At 43.1% G+C, this 20,547-nt stretch overlaps 1 protein-coding gene across 2 annotated transcripts in view; it reads right to left on the bottom strand.

Moving 5' to 3' along the window:
- Positions 1 to 20,547, bottom strand: part of GRB2 (growth factor receptor bound protein 2) — a 72,232-nt gene that overhangs the window by 12,844 nt on the left and 38,841 nt on the right. The window contains exons 1-2 of one of the 2 annotated variants that reach the window (XM_053212789.1): positions 4,542 to 4,588; positions 176 to 273 (exon numbers count right to left, since the gene is read on the bottom strand). In XM_053212789.1, the coding sequence (XP_053068764.1) occupies positions 176 to 273; positions 4,542 to 4,544 (101 nt within the window). In that variant the 5' untranslated portion in view covers positions 4,545 to 4,588. Of the gene's footprint in view, positions 1 to 175; positions 274 to 4,541; positions 4,589 to 20,547 lie in introns of those variants that run through there. The other variant, XM_027052578.2, reaches the window with a different exon arrangement.

Below are 20,547 nucleotides of genomic sequence, written 5' to 3' on the forward strand. Positions count from 1 at the left end.
TACTACTATTGAGTATTATCATTACATACTATTAACATGCAAAATCAACATGCTTTGTTAATTTTCTGGGAAGATAAAAAATACGACTATTATCTCTAGGATCTCAATTTTAAAAACATTCTTTGAAATAAGCAGATGGGTCTGACCCTTGGAAGACTAGCAGAGCCCAACTTACGGATGTGGTTTCATTTCTATGTAATTCTTGGGAATGAAGCCATCTTTCCCGTTGAGCTCTGCCTTGTACCAGTTCTGATCACATTCTTCATTTAAAACCTGAAAAGAAAGAAAACAAGGGGGAAAAAAAATCAATCATTTCCTTTTCTTTTTTTTTCCTCCTTATCATTCTTAAAAAGGCAGCCACTAAGACAATGAATGTTGCCATTTAGGTTTGTTTGTATAAGGTGTTATTTGAAGTATGATCAGTTACATGGACGTAACTGATTGCCACCTCTTATATATTCTAGTTAAAAAGAAAAAGAAACAGTCTCTGAAAATGAGAGTCTGGGGCCCCCAAACATCTAGCATTAACCCCTAGATGCAGATGGGAGAATGACAGGGGAAAGTACCAGTTTGGGAAAGGAAATTCTGGACAACAGCAGGCATTGATGCTGGAGAATGAAGGGAGCCCTACAGGGATGCTCTCTAGGAAAGCAGGCAGAACAGTAGAATGGAGAAGCAGCAGCAAAGAACTTCAAGACTTCTCTAGAACCCATCTCCAGAATCACAGATCCAATCCCAGGTCAGCCACCAAACAGGTGTGTCACGTACGTACATCCTTGTGTCCTCATACATGAATCGTTTTTTAATGAAAAAGCACAGCAAATCCTACTTCACTCACCCTCAAGGCCACAATGCGTTTGAGTTAGAAAATGCTGGAAGCACACCACCCAGCCCAATTCAGGGGGAAGATCCAGAGCCCATAAAACCGAAACACGGCGTTCTCTAGACTGAAAACATCCTCTACAAATGTGACATGACTACCCAAGGTTATGAGCTAGTGAATCTCACATTGATTTTCAGATCCCAAACTGTTCCTTGAGAGTTTACATGGATAGGCTGGACCATGATACTGCATGACAGTATAAGGAGCAGAAGAGAACAGATAGAGTATAAAAGCCACCTCTGAATTCTAGATTTCTAACAAAAGGTAAAGAGCAGAAAGCATTTTAATGACTTAAAAGAGAAAATAGAAACATGAACCCAACTCCAAAATGCTGAACACAAGAAAAGGTAGATGGACCAGCAGAGTGGCAGTTAGTCTATACTATACAACAAAGTTCTGTAAAGAAATTTTTTTTAATTAAAAAAATTTTAAAAAATGTTTTTTAAAGTTTATTTTTTCTTTAAGTGATGTCTATATCCAATGTGGGGTTTTAACTCGTAACTGCAAGATCAAAAGTCACGTGCTCTTTTAAACAAAAAAAAATTTTTTTTAACATTTTTGAGACAGAGAGAGAGCATGAACGGGGGAGGGGCAGAGAGAGAGGGAGACACAGAATCTGAAACAGGCTCCAGGCTCTCAGCTGTCAGCACAGAGCCCGATGCGGGGCTCGAACTCACGGACTGTGAGATCATGATCTGAGCTGAAGTCGGACGCCCAACCGACTGAGCCACCCAGGCGCCCCAAGAAAGCTGGTAAAATTCTTTACAAAATGATTTATTCAAGGGGTGCCTGGGTGGCTCAGTCGGTTGAACGTCCGACTCTTGATTTCATCAGCTCAGGTCATGATCCCAGGGTTGTAGGACTGAACCCCGTGTTAAGGCTCTGTGCTGAACACGGAGCCTGCTTTAAGATATTCTCATTCTTATTCCCTCTGTCTCCTCTCTCACTCCCTCTGCTGCTCTCTCGCACTCCTTCTCTAAAAATAAAATAAATCTTAAAAAAAAAAAAAAAAAGATTCTCTCTCTGCCCCCTCCCCTGCTCGTGCATGCTCTCTCTAAAAAATAAAAATAAAAACCACAATCAAAACACCAAATGATTTATTCAAGATGCTGAACGATGCTGTACTCATTATCAAATTAGAACTTTGACTGCTCAGAGTGCATGATGTGTAGGTACAGACGGTCCCTGACCTATAATGGTTCGACTTATAAATTTTTGGCATTATGATGGTGTGAAAGTGACACATTCAGGAAAAAACTGTACTTCAAATTTTGAATTGTGATAGTTTCTTGGGCTAGCAATACATGGTCCTATTCTCTTTTGTGATGTGCAGCAGCTGAAGCTCCCAGTCAGCCATGCAATCCTGAGGGTCACTAATTAATGCACTGACAGCCATTCTGTACCCATTCGGCCACTCTGGTTTTCAAGTTTTGTTTTTGTTTTTACTTAAGTAATCTCTACACCCCACGTGTGACTCGAACTCAACAACCCTGAGATCAAGAGTAGCACGTTCTTCTGAATGAGCCAGCCAGACACACCCAGCCATTGTTTCTTTCAGTACAGTTTGCAATAAATGATGTGAAACGATCTGCACTTTATTATGGAAATAGGCTTTGTGTTACATGATTTTGCCCAAGTAGAGGTTAGTGTTTCGAGAACAATGAAAGTAGTCTGGATGAAGCTATGATGTTTTCGTAGGTGAGGGGTATATTAAAGGCATTTTTGATTTGTGATAATTTTAAGTTGAGGAAGACGGGACTGACATTCCAAAGTAAGACCCAACTTTAGACAGGTCAGCTACCCAACAAACAGCCAAGCTGCATCAGCAACAGCTCTAAGCAAATTCACTCCTGAACAGAAGTTACAACCTGAGGCGTTCTACAGTCCTGGTGCTGATCTGTGACGCTCGCCAGCCTCTGGCCCTAGGTGTCAGATAGTTTCAGCGGGCAGGCTAAGAGGGCAAATCCCGCAAGAGTTAATGAATGTGAATAGCTCTAAAAAACCAGCTACTGGTAAATCCCAGCAGTTTCAGCGATGAAAACTTTTGATTACTGTTTTCCCTTTTAAACCAATCATTAAGTTTTATTAAATACTGCAACGTTACAAACCAATACATGTAAAATACATTCATAATTTTGAAATCTGCATTTTAAAGACCATGAACTGTGGCTAGCAGTTGCTAGACCGTCACACAGCCCATACTGAGGATAAGTGTTCCCAAGGTGCTCCCTGCCATGATAGCGCTGGCATCCCTGAACAGTGAGGTCACTCTCTACCAGTGTCACCCAAGATGCGGTGACCTCGGGTGGAAGCCCATAACGTGCCGGTGTCACAGAAGATTCAACAGCATGAGGGTGAAGGAGTGATTTCAGAAGTTGCTTAAGGGAGCGTCTGGGTGCCTCAGTGGGTTAAATGTCCAACTGACTCTTGATTTTAGCTCAGGTCATGATCTCACAGTTCATGAGATCAAGCCCCATATGGGGCTCTGCGCTGACAGCGTGGAGCCTGCCTGGGATTCTCTCTCCCCCGCCCTCTCTGCCCTTACCCTGCTCACATGTGCACTCTCTCTTACTCAAAATAAACACTAAAAAAAAAAAAAAAAAAAAAAAAAAAAAAGCAGTATTCTGTTATCTACCAAAAAGAAGAGCTTATAGAAAAATGTGGCCCAGTAATTACCTAATTAATAATAACAATAACATCAGTAATAAACCTGTAGGCCTATGAATAAGAGTTTTTCAAAATGTCTTTAAAATTCCTGAAATGATGCATTCTCTACCTTAAAGATTTCTTGGAAAAAGAGGAGAATCAGGCTGACAAGGAGGGGGCTCTGGCCCATTTGGGCATCAAAACAGAATAAGGTAATCTGCCAGAAAAGACCAGTTTTAATTTGTGACCAATAACCTCGCAGAAGAGGATAACTATGTTACACACCAGTTCATATAGCTGCACATTCTTATCACCTTTACTAAAGGCAACCCCCCTGAAGAATGCTCCCCCCAACAAAAGAATTTATGGGACAACTCTCAGACTTGGCAGCAATTTAGAACTACGGTTTTTTCTGCAAAACAAAATTATTACTTGGTGTTTAGTATGATTTTCTCCCCAGGAAGGCAGGGAAATATGGAATTGATGCACTTAGATTATTTTTAATGTATGTGAATAGTTAAAATTTTTGGTTTTCTGGAACATTCTATCACCTTGAATATCACTTTACCAGAAAGTCAAAATGTTGCTGTGCATGCCTCTAAACTTCTCTACTCTAGAACTTAGAAGACTGGTTTCGCTGGAGGCACAGCTCAGGAGAAACAGTGTATCTGCCAGCCTGGGCCACCCTGGGAGGCACGGACCAGGTCTTCCCACCCAGCGGCTTCACTGGTACCTCAGCACGACACGCAAGCCTGCAGCTGGGATGATGGAACACATATTTACAAATTAAGTTTTATTCACACATCTAAATGCTTAAAACAGCAAAGGACACAAAATAACTGAAGTGAGTCCACAGTGGAGCAGACAAGGGGACCAGAACCATACCGGGAGGAGTCTGCACCTGTAAAGACTGGGTTTAACTTCCTAAGGATTTACATGAACACTCACATCCTTCGCTAGCAATTTAAAAAGCCTGATCAGAGTTCTGAGAATGAGGAAGCGCCCCTCTCACCATTTGCCACGATGGAAGGCAAGCGCATTCACTCGTTCCCTCTTAAAGAAAATAGATGGTGGAGTTCAACAACCAAATCTTCAATCAGTCTTGAACATTCCAAGGAATATTTTCAGCTTTTACCTCACAGCTGCAGGTTCTATTAACTCTCATAATCCCTCAGATTATGACTCTGTAGCCACACAAAACACTCTAGTTTAACAGAAGCAAACTGATCAAGAGAGGAGATTACAAAAGGAGGAAGTGACAAGTTTCAGTGACTTTTCTTCTTCTTTTTCTTCTTTTTTTGGCAAAAAGACTGAAAATAATGTCAGAACCAAATCAGAAAGGCACCTAAAAGATGAGGAATGATGTGAGGTTTATACAGGACACCTAAAACCATTCCAGTCCATGGAAGGGGACATATCAGGGGCTTTCGAGGTGTCATTAATGTTCCGTTTCTTGACTGTATGCTGGCTACCTGGGTATGTTTGGTTTGTGAGAATTCACTCAACTGGGTACTTAGGATACATGAACTTTTCTATATGCATATCATACTTCAACTAAAAGAAATACTTGGTGTCTGACTGGCTCACTCAGTACAGCATGGGAGACTCTTGACACTGGGGTCATCGGATTGAGCCCCATGTGGTGGGTAGAGTTCACTTAATTAAGAAAAAATAGTTAGAAATCTTTCAGTCAAGAGAACAGGGTCCTATTCTGGTCCAATTCACCCATCAGAAAATCACACCAGGGCTTCCTCATACACTTTGGGCACAAACTTCTCACCCCCAAAATACACAGGGAAGCAGAAAACAACACAGCGAGACTCCAGAAACTCCCACAATCGTAGCTTACTATCACTACTCTATGAAAAAAATTTTCTCAGAAATACAGCTTTCTTCACCATGTGGTTCTACGTTTCTCCATTATGTGATTTTGATACTATTCATTGCTGCCCTCACCCCCAATCGGACACCATTCTTAAAGCAATGCAAATTTCCATTTATACCAAGTCAAAGCTTTCCAAGTGGAAGGAGGAGGTGGAGGGATGGGGAGGGAGGGCAAAGGGAAAGGGAGGTCAGGTCAAAAATTTCAGTCTCAGGCCTCTTAGGATCCACCTGATCTGGATTCAAGGGGCTGAACACATGAGTTCAAATTCCAGTCTCACCAGTGAACTATGTGGTCTCGGGCAAATGACCTGTTCTCTAATTTTGGTTTCCCCACCTATAAAGTGGTGGTAATACCTACACCTCCCGGGGTTACTGAGGTGATTCATGAGAAAACGTGATAAACAGTGTAGCAATCAGTACAGAGCTACATTTCAGCTGTCTTAGTGGACAAATTTCACAATAGTTAACTCTGCCTTACACATGAGCAGCATCAGATCACAGAAAATGTGGCAATCCTGGGGGGACTGAATTTTATCTCTACTAAATTTCATGTAATGCTGTTCGTGGGCACCAGCAGGACACATATTAACAGAGCGCAGGGATTCTTGTTTTATTCTGAAAACACACAAATACAAGACTCTGGGCTTACTTCAAAAAAGATTTTAAATGCGGAGTTCAAGGGTTACAATAACAGCTAATTCTTTTCCCCCATCTCTTCTATACCAATATTGGAAGACAAGAACTGTACTCAACTTTCTGTACAAATTATGGAAAAAGGTATCTTTTAGGAAAATGATAGATAAGTATTTTGTTTATAGACTGCTAGTTTAGATTGTAATTTGAAATATGGGGCTATTCTCCTGCCTGAACATATTCAGTTTTTCGTAAACAAACAACAAAAAACCTGATTTTTAAAGAATAGGTATGTAGTGCAGTTATGGAACAGTAGGCCAATCCAGAGTTTTATCAATTCACAGAGCAACTTGTGTAAGAGCACTTGTGCATGAACGATAGGAGCAATTGCATATTTAGACTCTTACACATAAGGCCCCCAAAATACCACTTCGATATGATCCCTGCATCATGGAAATTCAACAAAAGCCAGTGAGTTTCCTCTGCTCTTCAAAGGTCAATCAATGCTACAGGAACAATACTAAAAAACTGCCATGATGTGAAGACAGATTTCAAGAATCTGGTCATCATATTAACCTGAAGTTCTTAGAAAAGGGAGAACACACACACGCACGATGCACAGACACGCTTTTAAAAGGCTTGAACCCCTAAACAATTTGACAGGGTCCTGGCTAGGGTAACTGCACTGGGACAGCCACTTAAAAATCAGTTGTGTTCAGGGGCTCCTGGGTGGCTCAGTCGGTTAAGTGTCCAACTTTGGCTCAGGTCACGATCTCATGGTTCATGGGTTTGAGCCCCGTGTGGGGCTCTGTGCTGACAGCTCAGAGCCTGCACCCTGCTTCAGGTTCTGTCTCCAGCTCTCTCTGCCCCTCCCCCTCTTGTGCTCTGTCTCTAAAATAAACGTTAAAAAAGAATTTTGTTTTTAAATCAGTTGTCTTCAGCTGTCTGTTGAGTATTTTATTGGAAACTCCTAGAATGCTCTTCAACTTTAGACTCCCTTTGCATGGATTACGGATTCGGTCTCAGACTTGCACTGATTCACTGCTAACACTTGAGATAAGTGCTCTGCAATCACCGCTCCGTCTGCTACGGGTTTTGTCAATGTGAAAAACATCTCAGTTAGGCTGGCTGCTCTACTGTGTGCCAAATCACGAAAAACACCCACACTGTAGATAAGCTATTCAGCTTTTAATGATGAGATGACCAACTTAAAGGCAGTTTAATAATGAAGGTTCCTGGTCCCACAGAAACCTTCAACTGCTTACCCAGCACGCGGAGAGCAACAGTTCTCCAAGTTCAGCCACCAGGTCAGTCTCCAGGCTGAAGGGCTACAGCTCCTTCAACACTTGCCGGGGAACCTATGGCCCAGTCAAGACACTTGACGGGCAGTCGGCCTTTAGAGACCAGAAAGTTGAGAAAAACGAAATGCATTTATGAAGTTTTGTGTGTAAACATCAAACTATACCGTTTTATTTATTAAATGGTTGAAAGAGGGGTCCCTGTCTGCCTCAGTCAGCAGAGTCTGCAACTCTGGATCTCAGGGTCATGAGTTCAAGCCCTACATGGGGCATAGAGCTTACTTATAAATAAATAAATAAATAAATAAATAAATAAATAAATAAATAAATAAATGGTTGAAAGAAAGCCTATTCAGGGGCACCTGGGTGTGTCAGTGAAGCATCTGACATCCGTCGGGTCGGTCAGGTCATGATCTCACATTTTGTGAGTTCGAGCCCAGTGTCGGGCTTGCTGCTGTCAGTGCAGAGCCTGCTTCGAATCCTCTATCCCCCTTTCTCTCTGCCCCCCTCCGACTCTAGTGTGCGCGCTCTCTCTCTCCCTCTCTCTCAAAATTAAACATTAAAAAAAAGGCCTATTCATTAAAAAAAGTATTCACATAAAGATACCAAGAGAAGAGGTATTTTACCTTATGGTGAGGACCTCTCTCAGCAAAAGTATAACATTTGTGCCAAGAAAAGCTTTTTTTAGTTCTCTTTGAGAAGGGTATTTCTAGGGGCGCCTGGGTGGTGCAGTCAGTTAAGCGTCCGACTTCAGCCAGGTCACGATCTCGCGGTCCGTGAGTTCGAGCCCTGCGTCAGGCTCTGCGCTGATGGCTCAGAGCCTGGAGCCTGTTTCCGATTCTGTGTCTCCCTCTCTCTCTGCCCCTCCCCCGTTCATGCTCTGTCTCTCTCTGTCCCAAAAATAAATAAACGTTGAAAAAAAAAATTAAAAAAAAAAAAAAAAAAGAAGGGTATTTCTAGACGATTCATTTCTTTGGGGATCCAGGAGTCTGAAATCTTTGACTTTTTTATGTTCTTTTCTTTTAAGAGAGGATTGCATTTATCAAAGTAAAGAAATCCAATGGGCATTTGTTAGTTGAGCCTACCGTCTGACCACTAGGGACACATGGTGAAAGGGGCTCCGTTTTGCCCTTTAAACAATTGAGAGAGAAAGAGGAAGGGAGGGAAGGAGGAAAAAAACACTCAAACTCCCAAATTTTCCACTGGTAAAAATCATTCATCGCTTTTACACTGCCATTTGAATATGAACCAGTTGTACCCCAGAAATAGTATCTTCTTCCCTGTTGCTCAAGCTCGATTTCTGTACCCTCTCTAAACAGATGCTACCAACGGAGATCAGTTTGAAAGGGGAACAGTGGTGAATCAGGAGGCTGAGGCGTACCAAATGCCCAAGCATTAAAGCTGCCTTAGTTTGACCTCAATGTATTGAATGCTCCAAATCAGTTGAAACACCACTGTTTTTCTCTTTAAAAAGTACTGAGTAGCCTTCCACAGATTCAAGTTATCCTTAGTTTGGCATTCCAGTTTTCATAACTTGGCCATCACCCACTTAACTGCCTTCCTACCCACTTAGTTCTCTAAATGAACCCTTCAGTTCAGTCAAGCAAGTCAACTCATCAACCTCTAAACACACCATACTTCCCTTTGGTTAGACTGTTCTCTTCCTTATCTATTTGATAAGCTCTAAAGATTCAGTTCAGAGCTTACAACCACCTTGGTCAACTTTTCTCTGTTTTACTTTTATAGTAGTCCATGGAGGATCATGCTCAACAGTAACATAATCGCTTATAACATCTTATCTACCACTATACTTTGTACTGTGTACGGGTGTGCTTTGGCCCTCTCCTAAAATAAACTGCAAATACCCTGGAGCTGGCTCTGTGCCCAATTCTCCATCTGTGGTCCTCATAGTGCTTAGAATGGTGTCTAGCATATTTTGAGGAACTGACTTGTATATGGGGGCTGTGTTATAAGTAACGCATACCATAACCCAGAGCTAGCTGGTCTAAGGAGCAGCACAGATGATACACCACCGTCAAATTCCTTGATGAAAAACAACAGCCTCTTAAACAGACCCTAGTTAAGAAGTCTGACCATCACAAGTTTGTTTCCCCAAGGAGGGAGAGGCAAAGTAAAGCAAGTAATAGAATCATCAGGCAGTCAGTCTTGCCGTCCTACTTGGGCACCACTGCCCAAAGACTTCCATGTGAAGATCTCAAAGGGGGTATGCTAAATCCTTTCCACAGGACTATCTGCTGTTACTTTCCCCAAGATAAAAAGATATAAGGCAGGTATATGGGAATGGGTGGGTAGGGAGGAGAAATTTCAGTATGGAATGGAGAAAAGGAGTGATGACTGGATGGAACAGGGATAGAGGAAGTGTAGCTGCTACACTGTCCAGCCTAATACCTTTCAGCAAGGGAGCACTTCCTGAAATGCTGACATGCCTGCTTCAGTCTGCATGTCTGACTTGTGACAGACTTTTGCAGGGTATTGTTTTATAGCTACAACCCTTCCAGAAAAATTTTTACACAAGACAGTCCAGAAGACCTCGGACTTAACTATTCTTCCGCTGAATGGCAGCTAGATTGATATGGAGAGAAAAATGATTAGACACACACACACACACACACACACTGATTATATTAAGAGTTCATGCATTTTTTTTTAAATGTTAAGACTTCCTTTATGTTTATATATATAGGAAAATGAACAATCAAGAAGGCTAACCAAATTATATTTCTCTTTCTCTGAGCAACAGTTAAGTACTCAAAAAACAAATCAGACACTTTCTTCAACCCCTTAAGGCTCAGTTGTCATTAAAAGCTGCTTGTGACATTTCAACAAAACAGGAAGGTAGTTCACACTTTACGTGCTATTACTCCACCCAGATAAACCTGGAGGCAGTGAAACCTAAGTGCACAGGCAATACCCCAAAATAAACTCTTTCTACCAAAAGGGTACCAAGAGTTTCCACTCAAAATAATTGTCTTTTGTGTTCTGTGATTCATGGAAGTTGTATTACATTGGTGTAGCTGACTGCTCAACAGAAAAGTAAAATGCTCTCAGAACGTCAGAATTTCAACGGCAGGGTGCTGGGAGACATGGGGGAGGGAGAGGGACAGCGATAGATACCAGAGAGTTTCAAGAGAGAAAATTTTGCGCATTTGAAAAGTTCAGCAATGATGGTCTGCTCTAGGCAGGTACAATGCACAGGAGGGCCAGGCCATGAGCTAGGGGAGCGAAGGAGACAGTGCATACCCCTCCCCAGGAGCTCGGAGTTTAGTAACTGCTAGTGCAACACAGGGAGACAGGCGCCGGGAGAGGAAGTAGTAAGGGGTACTACCTACAGCAAGGACCAACTCAACAGAAAATATGAGTTCCCAACACTGAAGAGAAAGACCCAAGTCCAGTTTAGAAGACACAGGAAAACTTCCTGGATCGAGTGTGAACTAGGTTATACTCTCTGCATCTTTAGTTCTCAGCCCATGCAGAACTGTGAGTGGAAGGAACACACTTCCCAATTTGCTGTCAAACGGGGGATGGATTATTCTCTTGGCCACACTTGGCTGCCATTAACTAAAAATGACAGGTTAAGTTTCCTTAAGTTGAAAGTAAAACCTTACTGGCCGTACCAGAACTTCCCAACCGGAAATAACCAAAATAATCTCTAACTATAGCTAATTATTTAACAATAATATATTTGTAAAAGATACTGTCTTGGGTCACCTGGGTGGCTCAGTCGGTTAAGCATCCGGGTCTTGACTTTGGCTCAGGTCATGATCTCATGTGATGAGCTGTGCTGAGAGCAGAGCCCTCTCTCTCTCTCCACCCCTCCCCAGTGCACATGCACCCCCCTCCCCCAAATACAAAACAACAACAACAACAACAAGAAAGATACTGTCTTTTCCATATTGTTTACTGACAACAGAACGTTTTCAATTTTAGGTCAATTTCCACAACGCTCCCCTCAAAGAACCAAACAAAATAAAAAACAAAAACAGCCAAGCCAGAGCAGCAGGAGTTACTGTTTTCTGAGGATGAGCAAACCTGCGCCCATTCACCAATTCCAGTGTCTAAGACGTACTCGCTCCTCACTGCTTCAGTGTCATAAACACAACAGGGACAGGCGCTACCAAGAAATTCCCCTGCCTCCAAAAAACTAATGACAATAGAGTTTATTAAATTTCAATTAAGGCTTAACTGATTCAAGATGTGAACTAAGATCTATTGATTTACATTGTTACCTGAGAGCTACCTCAGAAAATGTAACTGAAAGAAAAACAAAACAAAACACAAAAACACCAAAACCAATAGTCACTGAGCTACTTACCGACAGCCACATAAGGATCTAGGTCTCTTAAAAACTCAAGGCCAGGGGTCCTTACACCTAGCATGTTAACATTCTGAGCTAAAAAAGCCAGTTGCAAATGCATTTCCACTTCCAAAGCAGTGAATCTGGCTCTAAATCAGACCAGTGTGTAACACAAGACAGACACAGAGGTACTGGATAGAGTGGGGAGTCCCTATACCCTACTCCCATGGTGGAGGTGAGTGCAGGAAGTCAGCCAGGTAATTACAATACTAAGGTGAAAATGTGGATTACTGCTAAGTATAATCTGAGGGAGGAAACAAACACAGGAACTATCTAGTCTGCCATTAGGGGAGGTGATCAGAGTGGCATTTGGGGGGAGAGCCAAATGGTCTTTTTGCAGATGCTGTGGGCAGAGCTACTGTGTGCAAATCAGGGAATGAGAAGTGGTAGCTAGGGATGACAATAAGGTACTGAAAAGTGACACTTTGCTGGCTGCATTGTGCAGGGAAGACAGGTGGCAAGACAGGTGATGACACTATAGTTGTGGGGGCCCATGACACAGGCAGGGGCAGCGCAGTAGAGGGAAGAAGTCATATTCAAGACATTTTTTGGAGGTGGAATCAAAAGGGCTTGGTAATGAAACTTTTCCTTTTAATGTTTATTTTTAAGACAGAGAGAGGGAGGGAGGGAGGGAGGAGGGAGGGAGGCAAGGAGGAAAAGGAGGGGGGGAGAGAACATGAACGAGCAGGGGAGGAGCAGAGAGAAAGGAAGACAGAATCCTAAGCAGGCTCCAGGCTCTGAGCTGTCAGCACAGAGCCCGACACAGGGATCCAACTCACAAATTGTGAGATCACGACCTGAACTGAAGTTGGTCGCTTAACTGACTGAGCCACCCAGGTTCCCCAAAAGCCTTGGTATTTAGATGTGGTTCAGTGGTGTCTCGGCCACTGACTTTTTTCTGAAAAGCATTTTAGAAAAACACCTATGTGGAACTGCTGGGCAAATTTCTTTTAAAGACACCATGAGTAAAAATAATAATTTTATTTTCTCTTTAAGTTTTTATTTATTTTGAGAGACAGAGAAAGTGCAAGTCGGGGAGAGGCAGAGAGAGGGGGAGAATCTCAAACAGGCTCAGCACTGTTTTCAAGAGCCCGATGCGGGGCTCGAACTCATTAACTTTAAGATCATGACCTGAGCCAAAATCAAGAGTCAGTCGCTTAACTGACTGAGCACCCAGGTGCCCAAGAATAATTTTAAAAGGTAGATGGTACCCCTGTACTGGTACCTTCCACCTGCCTCTCCAGATCCAGCTGACACCCTTCTCTGTCTTATCGTCCCTGGACCTGTGTGGACCCCATCAACAGGCTCCTCTACAGGCTCTCACGCTCTCAGTGGTCTCTTGCAATCTGGGCGTTTCTGTGGACAATCTTGAACCCTCAACTGTGGTCTTAGCCCCTCTGACACAATCTTTTTCTCCCCCAGGTAACTGGTTGGTAACTTCCCTCACTTCCTTTGCCCCACTCTCTGCAGGCCTCTGATGGCAACCCGGTTCCTTGCTCTGACATGGCACCATCCCCTGTGGTTCCCAGAGAAGCCCTGTCTACACCTTGTAAACAGTCTCATTATTAAAGTCTCCTCAAGAGGCGCCTGGGTGCTCGGCTGAGTGTCCAACTCGATTTTGGCTCATGTCATGATCCCAGGGTTGTGGGATCGAGCCCCCACGTCGGGCTCTGTGCTGAGTGTGGAGCCTGCTTGGGATTTTCTCTCTCTCACTCTGTCTCTCTCCCTGCTCGTGAACTAAAATTAAAAAATTAATAATAAATGAAGTCTCCTCCAATTAGCTGGATTAAGGGTGTCATGTGTTTCCTCCCAGGATTGTGATTGAAATTACTCTCAAGATCAGTTGTATGTATCCTTTGGAACTCATTAAAAAGATATTTTGTTATACAGAGTGATATTTGTTGTGTGGCAATGAGAATACAAGTATCCAATTTCTACCAACTAACCTGGGAGTAGAAAATTATAAAAGAGCCTTGCTATATGAGGACCTTATTCTTAAGCAGCCAAATGATTGTTCTATTTACTATTCAAATAGTTCTTGGGAACTTTTGAGAAAGAGGGTGAAGGTATGAAAATCCAGAGCCTGTTACCTGGTCATTACTAGATGGTCATAATAATTGCCAGTAGCTGTCCACTTTGAATTGCACTTTAGTGCATGTTTATGTGTCCTAATTACACTGAAAGCATTATGCTAGGAAGCTAAAATGGGAATTAAAAAGAAAAAAAACAGACAGACATGGTCCTTGCCCTCAGAAGCAATTATGAACTAAGGGAGCTGTATATGTAAATAATGAGGGAGTAAGTAAAATGTGGGACAAGGGAAATTGCTGAGTTTGAATTGAATATGGAACCCACAGCGATCGGTTTCCAAATCAGTCGCATGGCTGATGTATAAAATTCAGTTCCTGTCTGGGAACTATAAAAAGGACAACTTCAAAGAGTCCAGGAATAGAGCAAGAACCTAAAGGTACAGCAACTCAGTATGTCAGAGGATATGGTAAACAAACGAATCTCCCCTCTTATATTTAGAAGAAGGGGCCACTGTTATCTTATCACGTTTTGCCTGTGACCCTCTGCCAGGTTACGAGTTATCCTCCGGTGATGAAGCGGTCACGTGTCTAAACGACAAACGGTAATTACAGACACCGGATAGCTGGATGTGGCTCCATCAGGCAGAGTCACCTTACAGGTAACCACTCTGGCGGTACGCTACTCCACTGCAGGGAAACTACTGCCTAACAGGCAAGTCGAGCTGTCCTCTCCGCTGCTGCCTCCACTTGGCGAAAGGGCCAAAGAGTCCTAAAGCCCAGAAATCTTCAAGGACTTCAAGGATTTCATGCGGGCGTGCCTGGGATAACCAGATCAAGTGGCTCACTCCAAGTCTTCTGTTTCTGTCACTCATTCGACAGACCACCCTGTATCTCCCCTCCCTGTGGATGATCACGTTGGCAAAGATGAAAAAGTTACCGGTTGGAGTAGGAAAAAAGGTGTTATGGTTTTATGAAAAGGAACCTGGCCGTACGTATCAAAGATCTGAATTTTCATACCTAGTAACCCAGTAATACCATTCTTAGGGTCCTGTCCTAATAAAATAATCAGGGAGCAGACAAGTATGCAGCGAGTGCCCACTTTGAGTCAGACGCTGTGCCAGGGACACAACAAAGAACTGATCCTTACTTGCAAGGAACAGACCGTGGGGAAGGCAAGGGAATCATAACTTCAGGTAGGATAAATTACATGATGAAAAGTTTAGGGCACTTTGTAGGAGAGCACATCTCAGGGAGAAACGATCTAATCCTGCGCAGAGATGAGTGTCAAGGAAAGCTCCTGTGGGCAGTAACACTTCAACAGAGACCTAAGCATGAGGAGGTCTTAGCTAGGCTGGGGGTGGGGTGAAGACACAGGGAAGAGCGAGGAAGGGATATTCTAAGCAGAGGGAAGAGTATGAGTGGAGGTTCCTGGGGGTTAGCCTAGAATTCGGACACTGAATCCCAGGGAGGATGTCCAAAGCAGAGGTGCTGGAGGTCACGGAGAGAGACCTGGGCAGGCCTTCAGAGAGAACGACGCTGGCTTTTGTGGGGACAAAACTGGCAGCAGGAAGAAGCTACTGCAGCAAGCCAGGCAGGAGGAGATGGAAATTTAGAGTAGGGTAGGGGGATTTTGACGGTTTTGAAAAGCTCTAAATATTTGAAAGTCCATACACATTATTTTAAGAATGTACTCCTCCACATGCAAAATCCCCGTTTGCAGGGATAGGGAACATAGTACAGTATAAGGTGTGATAGAAAACTTGGCGTCCTATCATGGGCTTCTCAGGATGACCTTATTTATGTATTTATTTATGTATTTATGTATTTATGTATTTATTTATTTATTTAATTTTTAACGTTTATTTATTTTTCAGACAGAGAGAGACAGAGTATGAACGGGGGAGGGTCAGAGAGAGAGGGAGACACAAATCTGAAGCAGGCTCCAGACTCTGAGCTGTCAGCACAGAGCCCGACGCGGGGCTCGAACTCACTGGCCGTGAGATCATGACCTGAGCCGAAGTCGGACACTTACTGACCAAGACACCCAGGCGCCCCAGGGTGACCTAATTTAAAAGCTAAAGTATTTTCCACCATAAATTAAAAAAAAAAAAAAAAGAAAATCTATAAAACGGTAAAAGGGATAATCCCTCAGTTCTTTGAGAACATTGGTCATATTTTAATTGCTATACAATTAAAAATAGACAAAACTGACATTACTTTTTCAGACAACCAATTCAAACAGGTATAACGTGAAGACAAACTTTAGAATCTATGAAAATACTCCATTTTAACGAGTACACCCTGACCCACGCTTAGTCACTTACTTACTAAGCTTTCTCTAACTTCCAGAAGTGACATTACAAGTCTTAAAAGACCTCAAATTGGACACTTTCATGAAGAAAACGGACACGACAGCCCAGGATGGGACAACTTTCTCTAAGCACCTCTAATGCAACTGAAGACAAACGGCCGCCGTTAACAGACAGGCTAAACTGACTACCCCTCCTTTTGCTGATGGAGCACAGGCCTCCCTCTCTAGTAATTAACGAGCTCTGTGGCCTCTTTCAGGCACCTGCACCGCCAGAAAGAGCAGGCTGGCAGGGAGGGCTGGGGGGCGGTGCCACTGGGGAACGACCAAGCTGCTGCTGGGGACCATCAGAGATGACAAGCCCAGCCTTGCTCTCCTGTTAGGTTTCTTTCTCTAAGCACCTACACACTGTTCTGTGTGGAAAATCATCATTTTCGTCCCACGGAAATGTCACAACCTGCAGAGAATACAGGGACTGAGGACTAAATAATAGGATGTATTAATGCGAACGATAGCTTTGTCAGACCCTCAATCCCAGACTACAAGAACAACTTCCTGCTTATATGTGGCATTTAAAGCGGGAAACTTGTGTGCCTCCAACCCCCCCGATTCTGGCCTAGCCACAGAACCAACTGAGGGCAGAACTAATCCGTGCTGCCTGGAAATGCAAGAGGGAAGCAGCCATATGGGATTCCCTCCCTTGTCAACAATAACAAGTAGTTTCCCCCCAAATGACTTGACATATTGCCATCAACTCAGGTATGACTCCTGTTTGCAGCTGCAGGATGCTATGGTCAGGACTTTATAACCCGCGCCCCCCCCCCCCGCCGCCACTCCATGCAGTAAAAGGGTTTTAATGTCACAACTGGTTGCACACAACAGACCTGTAGTGATTAAGCTGTCAAATCTGAACTGACTAGAACCAAAATGCTATGTTCTACAGTTGAATTTTCATTGTCAAGGTCATAGTTTGCACCCCCCCCGGGAGAAAAAGTTAAGCTAGTTAAAAAAAAAAAAAAATTACAGTTCCTTTACTGGGTGGCCTTCTGCTTTTCCTAGAGTTCAAGTGGGCCTTAAAACAATTTTTTTTTTCTGGCTTCATTTCACTTTTAAGTTATTACAACTTTTCAAGAATGCTATAAAATATCTGGGATACCCACTCCCCTCTTCAACAGGCCTATCATTCTGGGGTTTTCCTCCAATACCTTTCTCAGCTGGATGTATCGATTTCTAGATTTCATGTCTTCCCCATTCTTGGTTTTAACTGTAGTGCGCTCTAAGTACTCTTACAAGAAAGGGTGCTTGGGAAGTAAACCTTTTGAGTCCTGGCATGCCTGAAAATGCCTTGATTCTATGCTTCTACCTGAAGCCCTGTCCGACTAGGCACAGAACTCCACAGAATTCTCGGCTGAACAGCACTTCCCCTCAGAACGTGAAGGACACTGTTTTTCGGTATTTGGAGCTGTTCATGCGGAGTTTATTTACTGGCAGTCTGATTATCAGTTCTTTATACAGACTTGTTTCTTCTAGATGCTCTTGGAACTTTTTCTTTTTCACTGCCACTTTGAAATTTCACAACAATGTATCCGAGTGTGGATCTGGTTTTTTTCAGCATGCTGGATGCTTGGTGGGTAGGCCCTTCCATCTGAAAATTCACATCTATCAGCTATGAGAAGTTCCTTCTTTTTTTAAAAATTCGATCATGTCTTTCCTTCCATTTGCACCATTCTCCTTCTGAATCTTTAACCGTGTGTCAGTTATCAGACCTTATGAAAACCCACAAGGGGGCTCTCATTACATTCACCCTTTCCCAGAGGACTCTCACCTCCTAAGTCTCAACAGTGAGTCCACCATCCTTCCCAGCAGATGACCTTCCTTCCTACTTCACTGACAAAATAGAAGCTAAAAGAAGACACCTTAATAAGCTCCTGCCACACCTATACAGTTATCTGTATCTATAGTCTTATCCTGGGGCGCTTGGTTGGCTCAGTCAGTTAAGCGTCCGACTTCAGGATCTGGTGGTTCGTGAGTTCGAGCCCCATGTCGGGCTCTGGGCTAACAGCTCGGAGCCTGGAGCCTGCTTCAGATTCTGTGTCTCCCTGTCTGCCCCTCCGCTGCTTGCACTCTGTCTCTCGCATTGTCTCAAAAATAAACAAACGTTATAGTCTTATCCTCTGCCTCCTATTATTCTTGCCCATGCTAGTACTTCTGTGCCACATCTCATCTCTTCTGACCCTCCTCCGGGACGCTCATCCAGTAATATTCGTTTCTTTCTGTACTACCAATTTTTTTCTGTCTCTACTGGATCTCTGCTATCAGTAAATAAAAATGCCGTTATTTCTCCCCTCTTTGGGACTGGGGTAAAAAACAGATTTCTTTTGATTCGACTACCTCCTATCTTTCCTTCCCTTTACATCAAAACTCCCCGGAATAGCTGTCTCTATTCCCAATTTCTTTTCTCCTGTTCCCTCCCCCACCCCCAGCGTTAGATTTTCAAAGTTTTCTTTTTTTTCCTTAATTCTCAAGTTAGTTAACATACAGTGTAGTCTTGGCTTCAGGAGTAGAATCCAGTGATTCATCATTTAATGTATAGCACCCAGTGCTCATCCCATCAAGTGCCCTCCTTAAAGCTCATCACCCATTTTTCCTATCCCCACCCCCTCTTAAAAAAAAAAAATCACGTATTTATCTTGAGAGGGCGGAGGAGAGGCAAAGAGAGAGAGGGGGAGAGCTAGAATCCCAAGCAGGCTGTGCCGCACTATCAGTGCAGAGCCAGAGCCACGTGCAGGGCATGGGGCTTGATCCCACGAACTGTAGGATCATGACCTAAGGTGAGATCAGGAGTCGTACAGTTAACCGAATGAGCCACCCAGGCGTCCCTATTAAAGTTTTCAAACGTAGAACAAAGTTAAAATAATTTTACAAAGAACACACATTTACCTACCCACCTAATTTATATCATTAACAATATGTGTTTTATGGGGCGCCTGGGTGGCTCAGTCAGTTAAGCATCCAACTTCATCTCAAGTCATGATCTCACGGTTCGTGGATTCTAGCCCTGCGTCAGGCTCTGCTGACAGCTCAGAGCCTGGGTCCTGCTTCACATTCTGTCTCGCACTCTCTGTGCCTCTCCCCCACCTGCACTCCATCTCTGTCTCTCAAAAATGAATAAATGTTAAAAAGATTAAAAACAATATGTGCTTTATCACATATTGATCCATCAATACATTCTTCCACTATCTATCCTGTTTTCTGATACATTTCAAAGTTGCAGACAGACATCACTACACTTTCTCCTGAATACGTCCGCACACAATTACTGACTACATTTAAGTACCAGTTCGCAGTGTTTTCTTTTGCTGTAAAGTTTACATAATCACTGCCACTCCCTAGCAAGTTTCCTCATGCCCCTTTCCCCGGGCCCACCCTTCTCTCTGAACCCACTCCAAGCCTACATTTGCTCTCACTACTCCACTCTAACTATCCAGAGAGGTCACTGATGATCTCCTATTGCTGAATCCAAAGGTCAGTTCCCCATCCCTATCTGACCTGGGTTATGAGCAGCACATAACTGGGGTGACCACTTCCTTTACCTTGAGATACTTCCTTGGCCTTCAGGACGTGACACTTGCTAGGTTCTCTTTCTATCCAACTGGCCACTCTGGTTCAATCTCTTTTGCTAGCTTTTTTTCCTTTTCATTAACTTTTAAATGTTACCGCCATCCCTACTTTCTGCTCTATCTGCACTCACTGCCTTAATTTCCTCATCTTGTCTCATGGCTTTTACATATCCCAAATCAGAATGTTCTCTTCACTTCTACTGCTAGCACTCTATCATTCCAACTGGCATTACCTCTGCTTGGTTATTACAGTGACTTCTTAACCGGTCCTGTTGACTTTTGTTCTGCCCCCTTTCAGAATGTTGTCAATTCTGCAAACCAGAGTAACATTGGTAAAATGTAAACCAGCTCAGTCAGTGGAGGAATCCAGGCAAACATGACAACTAAGGGTAATGTGGACCTGGAAGGGGCTCTGGGACACAAAAAGGACATTAGGGGGAAAAAAAAAAAAAACCTAAGGAAATCTAAATAAAGTGTGGACTTCAGTTAATAATGTGACAATATCTGTTCACTAATCGTAGAAAAAAAAATACACCATACTACCATAAGATATTAGTTCTAGAGGAGATTTGGTGTAAGGTGTACTTGAGCTTTTGTACAACTTTTTAGTAAATCTAAAACGTGCTGAAAATAGTTGTTTTTTTTTTTTTTTTTTTTAAGCTAGACTGCCATTCTGTTTAAGATACTTCAGTGGTTTCCCATTCCTCTAAGGTCCGGTCCTCCCTAGCTGTGTGTTCACATCTTAAGCTGAGACAATACAAAAGCCTCCTCTGGAAGTGGGTGAGGCTGGACAACATAAGCCTTTGCTTCAGAAGGAGTGAGCAGGGGTGTAGCTAGGACTCTTCGTTAGGAAGACTGGCTGAGTACCAT

The sequence above is a fragment of the Acinonyx jubatus genome, chromosome E1 (assembly GCF_027475565.1).
Source record: "Acinonyx jubatus isolate Ajub_Pintada_27869175 chromosome E1, VMU_Ajub_asm_v1.0, whole genome shotgun sequence".
Lineage (NCBI taxonomy): Eukaryota > Metazoa > Chordata > Mammalia > Carnivora > Felidae > Acinonyx > Acinonyx jubatus.